This window comes from Hyaena hyaena, unplaced genomic scaffold, assembly GCF_003009895.1.
Source record: "Hyaena hyaena isolate Hyena2069 unplaced genomic scaffold, ASM300989v1 scaffold_40, whole genome shotgun sequence".
Lineage (NCBI taxonomy): Eukaryota > Metazoa > Chordata > Mammalia > Carnivora > Hyaenidae > Hyaena > Hyaena hyaena.
In genome coordinates, this window is record NW_024080672.1 from 3106775 (window position 1) to 3122393 (window position 15619).

The 15619-nt window shown below is 44.2% G+C and overlaps 1 protein-coding gene across 2 annotated transcripts in view; it reads left to right on the forward strand.

Annotated features, from left to right (window-relative positions):
- Positions 1 to 15619, forward strand: part of CREB5 (cAMP responsive element binding protein 5) — a 400955-nt gene that overhangs the window by 91727 nt on the left and 293609 nt on the right. For both annotated transcript variants that reach the window (XM_039229907.1, XM_039229908.1), the window contains exon 4: positions 103 to 224. In XM_039229907.1, the coding sequence (XP_039085838.1) occupies positions 103 to 224 (122 nt within the window). The remainder of the gene's footprint in view (positions 1 to 102; positions 225 to 15619) is intronic.

Consider the following 15619-nt stretch of genomic DNA (forward strand, 5'->3'; position numbering starts at 1 on the left):
TTAATTAAGACGAGGGAAGGGGATTAGTGAATTTGAGCTCATGCTAGCTACTGGCTTTTGAGGAAAAGATCCCATGTATGATTCCTTGGTCTCTGTTTTCAGATCAGACTCCGACCCCAACGAGATTCCTGAAGAACTGTGAGGAGGTGGGGCTCTTCAATGAGCTGGACTGCTCCCTCGAGCATGAGTTCAGGAAAGCTCAAGAGGAGGAGAGCAGCAAGCGGGTAGGTTTGCTTGAATAGACACCTTGGCAGGTGCCTCCGCTAACCCCCATTAAAATTTTCTGCGTGGGAACTTAGGTGGCACTGCAGATGGTGTTGATGTGGCCCTAAAACAGCATTCTATGCATCTGCAAGTGTGTGTCTCATGACTTTAAAAAAAAAAAAAAAGGATGAGTCCCTGATTGTAGTAGAAATCCATCAAGGGGAAAACAGACATGAAATACAAAATTCAAGCAAAAAAACCCATTACCTGATTCTTGAACGTTGAGTTGGACAAACTCAGACTTTTTCTATTCAAAACTAGTTGATTTAGTTTGCTGAACATTTAGTAGTAAGCCTTACATGGGTGTTGCATGCAGAAGACAAAACCCAAAGAGACAATAGGCAGATAATCATAGCAGAGGAGAAGGGGTCTCATTTTATTCTGAAAACCTAGGATAAATCTTCCCAGTAGATCTCCGCCAGCATCACAATTCCTTCCCAGTGATATTATTGAACATCTGTTATTATTGAGACAAATGGTTTAAATGTATGTGTGTATTATTTGTTCTTAATAATAAATGTAGAAAACATAAATATAAATTTAGAAAATCCACTTTATGAATGCCTCCACAGTATATTCAGTTTATCGTAATGTTGTGCTTGTATTTTAAAGTCACAATAAAGGAAAGGAAACGGGCTCCCAAGTAAATGTGATAAGGAAGCTCTTTAGCATTTTTTTATTGTTACAATAGAGCGCTATTGAATGCCCACACTGTACTAAACAACAAATTAGACACGTTCCATGAACAGAGACTTAAAATGTGGAAGTTGGTTGAAAGGAAGGGCTGGCAACGTTGTAATGGATTCTGAAGTTCCAGCTGTTCCATCCGGGGGAGACATTTCAAAAGGCTCTGATGTTTCAAAACCTACAAATCCTCCTGAACGTGAAATTATAATAATCCCTCCACCAGATTTTTCATGTCACATTCTTACATCAAGATAGTTTAGGGCTTGCGCTGAGTCTATACTGCTTTAGGCAAAATCATGATGATTGGTGAAGGATACAGGAGAGGTATGAAATCTCAATCAACTGATTTTATTTATAGATGATTAATTTGTCATTCATACTTGACACAACCACTTCCTCCACCCCCCAGGTGACATGAAAGACTCACCCCCTTTTTAACAAATACTTACTTAGCACTTATTTGCCAGACACTCTTCTGAGCACTTAAAATTTTAACTCAAGAAAAATAGAAGGCATATGTTCTATAATTCACTGCACTAGAAATGTATTTTTTAAAAATGAAAATAACAAGGGCAAGGAAGAACCCAAAAGCCTAGTAAATTTCCTCTGGTTGAATAATAAACTTAGCTCTCCTGGTAGACATGTAAAAAACCGAGGGATTAATAAGTTCATTCATTCCTCAAGGAAGTCAAAGTTGGCCTCTTAGATTAAACTGAACTGTAAGAAAGGTGTGTACTGGGTCATGTTGATTCATATTGTCTTCATTTCTAATAGAATGGTTTTAATTGAAGTATGTGCCCTTGATATTCTTACAGACATTTACCAAGGACAGCTTTAGGAAGCCCGTGGTAGGGGTGTGGTTTTAGATGTTCTCCTTTGCATAGTACTCATTTCTATATGAAGCCCCATGGGAGGAAATTCTTGCACATCTGAATTCCAGGAAATAGTTTGCTTCCCCCAAAGGAACTGAACTATTTTCTCCTCGTGGACCTGAGAATCATGTAACTGGTTCTGTTTCTCTTTTTGCTTTGACTGCTCGGTTAACAGAAAGCCAAGTTTACTGCTTAACTTTGAGAACTTTTTAGAACACTATGATGAACATGTTTTACTTCTCCCCAGGCTAGACTTTCAGTTCTAGTTTATATTTCCTCTGGTCCCGATTTTTAATTTAAAAAACATTTCCGTGACTCTTGAATGCTGACAAAAACTGAGGACTGATGGATGTGGGGGGGAGGGGGGTGACGGGCATGGAGGAGGACACTTGTGGGGATGAGCATTGAGTGTTATGTGGAAACTAATTTGACAATAAACTATTTGTAAAAAAAAAAAATAATTAAATAATCATAAATACCATAATGAAAAAAAAAACATTTCCGTGCTTATACGCCTTTTTGTGAATTGCTTCTGAGTCCTTGTGGGTTGAGAAAGAGTATGAATAATTAAACTTTAAAAAATGAAAATAATTAGGCAAGCAAAGTTGAGAAAGAGGACTATTGTAGTTGTAGAAATACATATTGTAAACATATCCTTAAAATATTTGTTAAAGGTGTCTTTTGAATGTTGCTTTCAGCCATGTGCTGGTTTTGTGATGGGTGTTTGGGTGAGGGGCTTTGTAGTCCACTTCTCTCATGGTTTTGGGGTGGCTGTCTCAGACCCCAACTTTACTGGTACACCATGAAAGCTGGTCAGCATTCAGGCTGTTGAGGTATCCTCTCCCTTTGCCTCTTTCAAATCAGAGGGGCCAAATCCAACCTTGGATTGCCTTGGCTTCTTGAGACCTAAAACACAATGACTTATCCAGCAGCCAAATGGGCTGTGTTGGTGGCTTCTGCCTAGCATTTCTTTGGAAGCCACAGGTGGATAAATGAAAGGTAGGAGATACTCTCCAATCGACCAGCATATGTTCATACAACCTTTGTACCACATTTCTCTAACTGCTAACATCTCTGGCACACTGCCACCCATAGCTCCTGCTTCATTTATTCATCCCTTGCTTGAAAAGTAGGAATACAAGCTCTTTATTCAAAGCAAACCTTATTGTTATATATTATATTATGTGTGTAATGCTGTCTTTCACTTTCTTTTGCTCCACATTCAGATAATTATTTCTTTTTAATTCTATGTCTCTATCTTTCTTCTGATGTCTTTTCCTCTGGGTATAAGTACTTTATACAAAAACACTGGGAAATTTAGGCTGGTCCTTCCCCCCACCTCTAACTCTCTAGCTGCAGTTTTATCTAGAAAATTCTGTCCAAGAGCAAATAGAGAATTGATCCTTGCTTATTAGCCCATTTGGCTATCCACTGGGGAAAATTCTGTTCTGTGGACTGTCTCTAATCCTGACACCCTTTTCCAAAAGTGTACCAATGGATGTATAGAATGAGGACAGGCTAGAGTCAGGTCATGACAATGGAAAAAGCTCTACTACCTGTATCTATATCAATATAGAAGGCAGCACATTCCACAGTTACCCAATCTTCCACATAAGTATAAGCTCATGGTTTCACAACTCTTTAGTAAGAGATGTAGTTCCCCTGAAAAAGCATCCATCGCTAGCAGGCATCACAAATCTCAGTTTGCCTGTGGCTTAGAAGTCAGGATAGTCTATGTCCTGAAACAGATGAGAAACTTGTGTTCATTGTGTATTCATTCAGTATATCTTTTTTGAGTGCTCACCATGTACCAGGCACTGTCCAAGCCTTGATGAATCTACCCATGAACTAAAGCTAATTAAAAACAAAACCCTACCTTCAGGCAGCTTGCTTCTCAGGAGCAAGACAAATAATCAGCAAGTGAAAACAATAGAACATATAACATGTCAGAAGGTGGTAAGTGTTATAGCAGGAAAGGGGCAGAGTGAGTGTTGGGGGTGGTCAGGGAGGGCTTGCTGGTAGGCGGACATGCAGCAGAGACCTGAAGGAGGAGAGCGGAGCTTTGCTTCCGAGCAGGTGTGTTGAGGGGAACAGTGTTCCAAGTGGAGAGAGCAATATGTCAAAGCTCTAAGGCTGGAGGATTCTGTGGGATGGAGGAATCGCAAAGAGGAGGGTGTGTAATAAGCTGAAGAGTGGGCACAGGAGGGCAGATTCCAGAAGGCCTGTGGCCTCCAGATTTTTCTCCTGGTGCGATGGGGAACCACAAACAGTTTCAAGCAGAGGAGTGATAGGATCTGACTTATATATTAGGGAGTTCACTTTGGCTGCTGAGTTGAAAGTAAACTCTTGGAGGGAGGGAGAGAGCAGTTAAGGAGACTAATGGAAGAATCTAGATTAAAGATGATGGCGGATTGGTCCAAGGTGGAGATGGAGGAAGTGGTTACATTCTGGGTCTATTTTGAAGATGGAGCCAACAGGATTCGCTGATGAATTAGATCTGGGGAGTAAGAGAAAGGATGGAATTAAAGGTGAACGAGGTTTTTGGCCTAAGCAACTGGAAGGAATGGGAGTTGACTGTGGGAAGAGCCAGTTTGAAGAGAAGACCGTGGAGACTGTTTTTTGACTACAGTGGAGATACGGAATCGGCACAGGGATCTAAGTGGTCTGTAATTCAGAAAGAGGCAATTCATCTTGAGATATAAATTTGGGAGTCACTGGCATATAGATGGTGTTCAAATACCTGAGACTCGATGTAATCACCCGAGCCAGGAATGCATGGAGATGAAGTAGAGAAGGTCTCAGCATGGAACTTGGTGGACTCCTCCAGAACCCCCAAGAAAGAGTATTCAACTCTCCTCACTGGCCAGAGATGACACAGACGACCCTGAGGCATGAGGGATCAAGTCAAGTACAGAACCCTACCAGTAATACTGAATAGACTCTAGTAACAGGTGGCAGTTAGCATCCTGATTTCATTTTCTATGTCAGAGGGAAAGAAACCAGAAACAAAACCAAAAAGATTTTTAAAAAGAGGAAAATAAAGAGGAAGGTGAATTGACCTTTTAAATTTGATTTTTAAAAAATGGATAGCATAATCCATGTGTAGGAAGTGGGATACAACTTCATCATATGATAACAATTGTCTGGGAGTGTGTGCGTGTGCGTGTGCATGTGTGTGTGTGTGTGTGTGTGTGTAAGGCGAGTTGAGAGGACTAGAAATGAACTCCTTTGTCTTGCTGAGAGAACTATAACATTACAGCCTCACGTGGTGAAGGACCCTGAGGATGAAAAGCACGGTGTGTAAGTGCTAAGTGTTACTCTCCTCCCATAGGACCTAAATTTGACTCATCATGCGGATGCATCAATAGCAAATTAGGGCATTTCCATGCTCTAGAATTCCTACCCAAATGATGAAAAGTGCAGTCTATTCCCAGGGGGTATTGACTGTTTAACACATGGAAGCAAGGGACAGGCTACAATCTTAAGATCTTGGATCCCAGCTCAACAGGAGTTATGGAACAGGGCACGGCCAGGTCAGCCTTAGCTCAGAAAAGTAGGCTGCTCAATCTGATTAAATTCTGTACCTGGAAATCATGTTACTCGACACCACTGGTTCCTTGGGGGAGAGAAGGTACAGAGAGGGAGGCCCTCTGCCTTGGTCCACACTCTTGCTCTGTGAGCCCCGTGCTGGCACTGCTGTCCTCTGGGGAAGGTAGACTTGGTGCTGAATGGAAACAAAAAAGAAACCCAGTTGAGCAAACTTGCAACAGCCGCTCTGTTAACACTTTGCTTCTACAATACTTGTGTAAAAACAGTCCCTCCTTGCAGAAGTCTGGAGGAAAAGAATATTCTGAAACTTAAACTTCGTTTCCCTCTGGTTTTGAAAATGTCGTCATGTTTGCTAAATCCTGGGAGATGAGACCATGAAACTGGTTTTGATCTTCTCGTGTTTTGTTTTGTTTTGTTTCGAATCAGCATGACTGAAAGGAAACCCCCACCAGCAATGCTCGAAGGAAGACGTAGCAACCTAGCTCTTCCCCCATCCCCCCAGGGATTGGAAAACCTAACCTTTATCTTCTAAGGATCCTTTTGATCCTCCCCTGTCGGTACACTACACATGTAAAGCTTTTCAGCTTTCTCCTGATAGGTTTACAGGATGCCTTTGGCTCGAGTGGACTTTGACACTGGAAGGGAGGTTGGCTTGGTCTTTGCATCCCACTCAGGAGAACAACTAAACCAGTGGAAAAGACCGGAAGCCATTTCATGTGTTTTAGCTTCCCGGGGTGTAGGGTTAATGTGTGCAATCTTTACCAGAGATTATGAAGAGTTGGCATCCACTGCCACATATGTCGGCGAATCAAGATGTGATCTGAGGCTCTGCCTCAATTTTAAAATGGAGTGGGAAATAACAATTCATAGTAGAGTTATTTTTAAAAAGTTTTTGGCAGAGGTGTCTGGGTGGCTCAGTCAGTTGAGCGTCTGACTTTGGCTCAGGTCATGATCTCACGGGCCATGAGTTTGAGCCCTGCGTCGGGCTCTGTGCTGATAGCTCAGAGCCTGGAACCTGCTTTGGATTCTGTGTCTCCTTCTCTCTCTGCCCCTCCCCTGTTCACACTCTATCTCTGTCTCTGTGTCTCTCTCTCAAAGATAAATAAACATAAAATTTTTTTTTTGGCAGAAAGTCAGGGTATCCTCAAAGTGGCAAAAGGCACTGTCTGTTGCCTTGCAAAGAACGAGCACTTACTATCAGGTCTATTTGATATGGATGATGGGGGAAGGCCCACGGTTCGGAGGAATACTGACTGAGAGGGGTGCCTGGTATTTGGTCATGTCCTCCCTTGAAGACTTTGTATATTTGGATAATTTGGACTAAAATGGATGAATCCTCACAACCTGACTTGCACACTGAGGAAAAAAAATATGTTTATCTCTTGAAACTGAGGATCTAACCTCTAATGCTAAATTATTTGGCAGTGCATGGCTCTGCCTTCAGCCGGTGTCCTAATCTGAATTAAAAGGGGGTGGTGGCAGGGGGCAGGACTTGCCACTTGTCTCAGCCTGTGAGGGGCAGTGCTGACTGTTCTCTGAGTTCATTATTAAGCATTTAAGTTTTTGGTCCTGGATTTTATGGATATTTGCTAGTCCATGACATGTGTCGCAGCAAGATGGAGGTCTCTGCCTGATGTCTTTTGGAGAGTTGATCAAAAGGCTCCAGAGGCTAAAGTTGGAATGAGAAAAGGTTTTCATTCATTCCATGCTGTGACGGGTGGCCTTGTACGAGGCGCTTAGGTTTCAACTTGAAACTGGAGTGGAAGAGATTGGGAGGCTCCGACCCCATTTAGGATGTACCAGGAAGATTGCAAAAGGGAACCGGGTATTGATTTTGTGAACCACTATTTGTGTTGGAATATTGCAGAACAAAAGAGGATTTTCTTGCACCAGTATTTTCTGTTCAATTGTGACAGGGTACAGCGATGATCGAAGGACTTATGTATTCATGAAGCATAGCCAGGCCCGCATATGACATTCTGAACATGTTGTTAATGATAATTTGATGTTGGTCCCTCTAGTTCACAGGGAATAATTATAGGTGATTATCCCAGTACTGCGTTCCCCATTTAAATGCAGAGGAATAAACTATCAAGAGAGACAAAGTGTTGATAGGCCTTCACCAAGGAGGGCCGGGGGTAAGGCTTTCCTCCTCTGTGCTTTGTCTCTGCCTCCTTGTCTTTTGGCTGCATCCACTCGCAGGTGGTTTCTGTTTACACCTTCTCTTCAGAAAACTCATAAATGCTCAGAGCGGAACCATCAACTCCACCAGACAATTCCTTCAACTCTACATCTAGTCTTCAGACTTGACTATTAGCCTCCAGCCTGCAGCTGCTCCCCACATTCTCACCGGATGCAGCACTGCTACTCCCAACTGCACGCAAAGTGCGCTCAGGGCTTCCTCGTGCACACTCACTGCCCTGTCAGAGGCATGCGTCACCCACCGCAGGAGTCTGCTTTGCCGTCCTACCCTCCTCTGCCCAGCAACTTTCATAGGAAGTAGACCTCTCTTCCCTTTCTTTTTCTTTTCTACCACCTCAAGTCTAGACCATCATCACTTCCTACTGGGTTATTGCTGTGAATTCCAAGAAGGTTTCTGACTGCTAACCTAACTGTAAAGAATTACCTAGCATTAAGTCTTGCAAAATTGAATGCACTAAAAAAATTTTTTTAAATATTTATTTATTCTTGAGAGGAAGAGACAGAGCCCCTCAGGGAGGGGCAAGAGAGAGAAAGGGACACAGAATCTGAAGCAGGCTCCAGGCTCTGAGCTGTCAGCACAGAGCCCGATGTGGGGCTTGAACTCATGGACCACGAGATCATGACCTGAGCCGAAGTCGGATGCTCAGCTGATTGAGCCACCCAGGCACGCCTGAATTCATTTTTTAAGGAATAAAAAAAAACCTAACCGAAATGTTTACAAGTAAAAAATATTGTAGTTTTTTACTTGTAAAAATTGTAAAAATAATTGCATTTTATTTCTGACTTGTGGTTAAGTTCAAAGTTCCTCCAGATGCTGTGATTGTTAAAAGGTAGAGGGGTTGGTGTGGGATGTCATGGGTATTAAAAGGAGTATGTTGGGAGCTGATGAACATAGTCTTGATTCTATGACATTCTATGTGTGGAATGCACCTAAAAGGAACAAAGCAGGGATGGGTGGGCACGGAAGTATGATGAAGAAAGGATTCCAAAAATAGCCCCAAGTGCTCTGGAGCTCCCAAACTCTCTGGAGCTCCTTGGGCACTCCCATCAACCCGGACTCGGGCTGTGAGGACCACTTGATTGACCTATCTTCCCATCAGGTGGCCTGACTGTAGCCAAAAACTAGCCCAATGGAATTATTTATTTGTCTGGGAGCCCTCACTAAAACAATTCTGATGCTCAGCTTTAAGGCCACCAAAAAGGGCAGCTTTTCCCAGGAGGAAGCTTTCTCAACAGGGTGTTTTTTCTATTCCAGGTTGGGTTGGGTCCTCAGCTAGTTAAAAATCATTCCTTACCTGTCCCAAGGCAGGCAGGCCAGTCAGGCAGGGATTTCAAGGTATTAGCCCAAATGGAATCACAACAGAGAATTGATGCTCTCCTCAGAAGGAGTCAGTTTCCAGCTGTGAGTAATTCAGATCTTGCAACCCGCCAGACAGGCATGGGGAGGCGGGTGCAGTGCTTGGGCACAGGAGGCCTTTGCATCTGCAGAGGAAGCCTGCACTGTCGTCTGTGAGGCCCTGCATTCAGGCTCCCAAAGGCAAGCAGGAAAGCAGATCTGTTTTCAGGCCTGGATTAAAACGAAATGACTTAAAGATGAAGCTTCCGTTTTAGGCAGAAAACAGCCCTCACGTTTGGAAAATTGGGCCAAATGTTAGACTCCTTGTGCATCTGTAGCTGAGAATCACTTACCTGGGCCCCTCGCGGAGACGTGAGAAAAAAGTTGACGTTGTAAAAAGAGAATAGGAAAATAATATAATGGTTGCAAGAGTCTCTGCCCCCATTATCTCAGAAATCCAGGTGAACGTTAAGTATGGTCCAGAGCAGGTATGGGAGTGATTTACTCTGGGAGCCTGGCTTCAGCATTTGTGTGTTGTTAAGTTATTTCCATATTGATAAGGCTGAGGCCAGGAACTGGGATTCCGAGCATTCCTCCCGTCCATATTTCTAGGATGTCAGCTGTCAACTTGAACCCGTAGTGTAATTACCGTTTTTAGCCTCGGAACCCTACACGGACATGTTCCTTATTTTTTACCCAAAGATCACCAAAGCCCAAGGGCCTAGGAAATCGTGTTGTTCCCCCCCCCCCTTGAGTTACTTGTACCATGTTCTTACACACTGGAGACCTAGCTGTTCTGGTGACCTGGGAGAGGGCTGCTCACAAGCCGGTTGGATTGGAGAGGCAGTCAGGCCATCCTCTTGGCTGGCCCCACACAACTTGCTCCTCAATATTTGGCTGGAATGATCCTCACACCCCAAATATGACGGGATGTCAGCTGCAGCGTTTCTAGAACATTGCTGAGCTCTGTTTTTTGCTTTCTGGGATATTTAAGGCTATTTTTAGCCTGTTTGAACCTGTGACTCTTCTATGTGATGAGGCCAGATTCTCTCATCTGGCTCTAGAGTGAAATGGGATGCCGAAAGACTTTACCCTCAGCATCTCCTCGAAGCACATGCTTTCTAACAAAATGTTCCCGCAGTGGTGAAATCAGACTGTTGTGTATGTAGATGGTATTTTGACCTTTGACCTGAAGGTGGACGGGAGCTGTTTCATTTGACAGTGTTGGAGCTAGAAGGAGGGAGGGACCCACCTGCAAGCATTGTCTGGCTCTGTGGGAGTGTCCCCAGTTCCCTCCGTGGAGTGGAGCAAATCCTACATTTTGCATTTAGGGGATGGCTGCAGGCATGGCCATCCCCGGGATCTTGAGTTATGAGCAGAGCACACCATCTGTTACATGGTGACTTTGAAAGTTGATCATGGTGCTGTCTGAACCCTGCCTGAGGCGGTGCCAGGCACCGCCCTTTTCTGTGGCTTTATGTCCGGGTGGGGGCTTATTTGGGCTCCACGAGCAGCCATGTCCCCAAAGAAGAAAAGCAGTCGTGTTCTGTGTGGACGTCGGGTTGATTGACTACAGATGATGCAGCGCTGGGCATTGTGAATCACAGCCACTCTCAAAGAGCCCGTCTCCTTTTTGGCTTCTCCTCATATGATTTGTTATGCACAGAGCTCAGGAACTTTCCCAGAGGATTTATGAACGTGAGGCTTTTCTGGGATTTGCTGGCACGGGGGGGCCCAGGCATTCCTGTTCTTTCCAGGGTAAGCCTGGAATCTGTAGTGCTCTAGCATGTAGAGGGCATGTGAACCCCTCCCTGCTAACCCAACCTGATTGGCCCCCAAGTGGCAGAAGGGAAGAAGCCATTCTGGAATTCTGGTGGCCCCTTTGATGTGCCAAAGTGTGATGTGCGGTGTGGTAGCCCTCTGCTGTTGGTCCACCCGAAAATGGCCTCACAGCATTTCAGGTGCTCTTGGTAACAGCCCCGGTGAGGGTGGTGGAGAAGTCATGAATTCAGGGCAGAGCAAGAAATCCCGACTCCCTTCCATCACTGTCTATTTTCTCAGTGCTAAACCAGGCCTTTTGACAACCTTGGAATTATACACATACATAGTTCAGATACACTGAGAGCTGGAGAATAAAAAATAGTAAAGCTCGTTCTTAGGTAGATGGTGTTAGATGCCACACGTCACCACAGCATCTCACCTTGAACATTCCTTCTGATGTTGACTGAAAGAAGTGGTCGAGAAAGGGTCCTGGGGACACATCCTCAAACTCCATATTCGCAGAGACAATACCGCAGTGGTGACATTGCTGCCCCAACGACCATCTCTTTCCTGCACCGTGGGGTGGGGAGGATAGTCTTTTAGTCCCAGATCTCTGCTAGATTTCTCTTTTTTTTGCCTTTATTTGTATCACAGTAATGCATACCTACCTGCATACATGTTTTGGACAAAGTGGGAAATCAAGGCTTTGTGAATAATTCCTCATCATGCTGAGCACTGCATAGAATTGCCTACAATGCCCAACACCGGCTCCAACAGACATTTAATGTCAGAGTATAGCTACCTGCTGCCCCCAATGGTGAAGCTGATTTGCCCACCAGGCGTGAGCTTAAGAGTTGATTGACCATTAGCTGTGATAGATTTGCGCAGCTCCAGACACGCGTGCCTTCCCTCAGACCCCCGTGTAACCAGAGGCACATATTGTCAGACAGCTGGCCAGGGCCAGCGATGTAGTCTGTGATCGTGGGGGAGGGAGGCCACTTTGACCTCATTAACGCTGTTCTAATGGAGTGCTACGGGTGCAGACTACCGCCACCGAGGCCACACTCTTAATACAACGGGCTGGCTGGCGCGTTACAGTCTGTTTATACCACACCGATGGACTAGCCCAAGCACCCTTTTCTTTTCTGAGATTTTAGATTTTGCCCTCTCTAAAGTCTATTGCCATTTAACAAAATCTGACGATGCTACAGCAAACCTGCCTACATCCCGTGGCAGTGGTTTGTTGTTGGAAAAGAGTATTGAGATCTCACGTTTGTGCCTCAGTTGTGCTGCAGATGGACGTGTCGAGAAATGCCTGGGAAGCTTAGAGGGAACGGGGGCAGATGTGTCTGGATCTCTGCGTATGAGGTGGTGTGAGAAGGGAGGGCATGAATGGTGCTTTGTGTGTATGCGAGGAATGGCTTGAAAGGGACTTAGCCACTAAAACACTTTGCTTGGGTGCTTTGTGGGATTTATTTAGCTCATCCTCCTGGACTTACTGGCTTTTTATCAAAGAGTAAATACCACTCCAACAGAGCCATGCCCTGCGAGTATAAAACGGTTGACTCAGTGCAGTTCCCAGACATCCGTTTATGACTTACTGCGCTCATATGCTTTCATCCAGTTCCTCCTCCTTCGTTTCGAAGTCACGGCACTTACTTCCTCATCCCCTGCTCAGGGTGTCTGTGAAGACTTTTTCTTTTAAGTCTGTGGCGGAGACCATTTGACATATAAGGCCGCCGGAGAATGAGGTCGGAACCAAGCAGACTAAGATCTGCATTTGCGTTTCCTAGCCATGGAAGAGAAGAAGGAGGCCGAGTCTGATTTTCAAAGTGGTCCTCATTTTCTCCAGCCACTTGGCAGAGGTGACCAACCCGCACCGAGTGCCAGATGCCTTTCCCAACAGCTGTTTGGTGATTCTGTGTCACCGGGCTCACTGTAAAATCAGGCATATCCTCTTAATTACCTGTTCATATTTCACCAATGCAGAGCTCCGTGGCACAGAGAGAGGGGATAAACCTTCATTGTAATGGATTTTTAGTAAGACTATCTCTGAGATAAGAGTCCTAAATCTTGGCAGTCTCTTTAGAGCACACACTTTGTGATTGCACACAAATTCTTGGCTCCCCAGAGCCGTGTTGTAAATGGAGTGCACTGTACAGGGCTGGGTAATAAGATACTGCAGATACATTTGAGAGCAAGGTGCACTTTTGCTTTATTTATGAAGATAGACATGGTGGTTGAGGGCTTAATCACAGCTGATAAATCATTTTAAGAAAGCCTATTAGAACCATATGCTGATTTTTTTGCATTAATATAGTGTGTCTGTTTCCAGTCTAATAAGACAGGGTTTTCTCTCATGCTCTCTGCGTCTCTCCAGTGTGGACTATTTATCTGTTTAAGTGGTATCACTTGTGTGGGAGCATTTATCTCTTTAAGAGGCACCATTAATAAAAGAAGGTGAAAGGAAAGGGGGAAGGAAAGATGAGTGAAGGCGCCCTTTGCACAATGCCTGGGTGTGCACGCATGTGCATGTGTGTGTGTGTGTGTGTGTGTATGTGTGTGTGTGTGTGTGTGTGTGTGTGTGCTTATGGTATGACAAAGGAAAGAGTCAAAAAGCTGAAAACAGGAAACATCTCAATTAGAGTTTCGGAAGACCATGGATTGGTCTTTAGTTGGCATAAGGTAGTCATTTCAGCCCAGGTGGTTATAATACTATAGCAAAAGATTATCTGAATATGGGTGTGTGTGTGTGTGTGTGCACACACACACACACTGACATTTTGGTTACCTCACTTCTCTCCAAGCTAGCAGAGGTCTGCCCCAGGAATAGGTCCCAAGGCTCTTTAATGAGAGCCATATTGGGGCTCCAGCTCTGAGCCAAGTTCTGTTTATCACTAATTGCAGGGGTGCCTTGCAGATCTCTTCTATTATTTCCTGATTATACCCCTGCTCTTTTTATTATCTTGCCAAAATTCAAACAGTCATAATTGCATGATTTATTGTTTATTTGTAATCCCTTCTACTTCATCAATCGCTGTATTTAATAGATTCTAAAACAGCGATGGCTTTGACTAAATGACTGGATTGCTGTTACCTTCCACGGAGAAGTCATGTATTTGTGAATCTCACTTGGCATTCTTCAAAGTGCATCCAGGGTACTCCTCCAGAATCCTGTTTCTGACCGTATAAATAAGCATTGATTTTTGGTGCACGGAGAGAGCATGTGTGCCAGGAAGATGTTTTAGGAAAGGATGTTAATTTATTCTTAGGATTATATCCAGGTTGGGTTATATGACTCCTAAGTTTCTTTCCAACTCAGTTTCCATGATTCTAGGAAAACAAAGTTTAGAGGTAGAGATAAGTGAAAATCCTATTTTACACAAATTTGGACATAGTGGGGAAATATGACACCAAATAATGAAAAATGGAGATCAGAAACTGGGAATAATAAAAAATCGCCACCATTCATTTGGGTTCCTACTATTTGTCGGGCAAAGAGCCAGAAGTTCTGTTTATATTATTTGCTGATCATCACAACAATCATTATGAAATAGATGTTTTTTACCTTCATTTCGCATAATAAGAAATTAAAGCTTAAGAGTTTAAATAATTTGCAGAAGGCCAAAAAGCTAGGAAGTGACCGATCCAGTATCTGTATGTAGGACTGTCTGCTGGAAAATTCATGTGCTTCCCACTCCTTCAGATTGCCTCTTCCCATCCTTATTTCCTTACGGTACAGCACGTTTTAATATACCTGCTAATTGACTGCTTAAAAACTGTACAGTGGAAGCTTCATAAAAGGTCAAGCTGCACTCGACCTCCACAAATACATGACCAAATCTTGACTGTACCCAGTCAGGGTACTGTACTGTATCCTGGTCTTTAAGAATTCTTCTTTCAACTTCCAGTCTCAGCTCCAGATTCTTTCCTGTTCTGTAGCTGGGGCTGTAGACAGCAGGCTGGCCCTGACACTTTCAAGGCACACAACCCACTCTGAATGCCCTACTCACCAAAACACATAATTCCAGTTCTGAACCAGGCACAGGAAAACCCTGTCACCTCTGGTGTGGTGTGAGCAACATCCTCTTGCTGTGGGACATTTCCTTCCAGGCCTGGTCTGAGTGACCACTGCTTTCCTGGAGTAAAATGAACATTTGTCACATGGCAATGCATTTGGAACTGACATTCGATTTTAATAGAGAAATACTTGCTTGAAGAGAGCACACTTCAAATGCTGCTGTGGTCTCCCAGGACGTTGCCATGAGATTCAGGGGTTGCTGACATTATTTCTGGCGTCATAGGAGTTTGGGCAGTAGGATGAAGAGTAATTGCTGGTACATAGGCTGTGGTCAGTATTTTATATTTAAATGTTGGATTTTAAAGGACAGCACTGCTGTGCACCTCCTCTTCACCCCTAATTTCCACCACTGGAAATGTTTCTATTATGTCCTCCCAGTTCAATCTAACAAACTTTTATTGAGGGCTTAATATGTCCCAGGTGCTGTGGTAGGTGGGCCAGATGCCAAGGCTACATTCTAGCAGGGGAGCTGCTAGTCGTGGGGTAAGGGGGGCGTTTGGCTTTCCCGATGGATTCTAAGCTCCTCTGGGATCACGTGTATAGTAGAAACAGCAATGACTGTGGCTACTTGGGTTAGGTGCATATTCCTCATGATCTGACCCCTACTTAATTTACCAGTTTTCTCTTTTGTGTCATTTTTTTCTCTTGTGTCTTTTCTGCTCCAGGAAATTGGAGTAAGTCTCCCTTCCCTAACCCTGTCTGTGGTTTCCTCATCTCATTGTGCTTGTCCATACAGTTGTCTCTGCCCAGAAGCTTTGCCAATCCCCCCCCTTTTTTTTTTTGAGAGTAAGCGAGCACATACGAGTGGGGGAGGGGCCGGGGGGGATAAAGAGAGAGAGAGAGAGGGAGAGGGAGAGAGAGAGAACC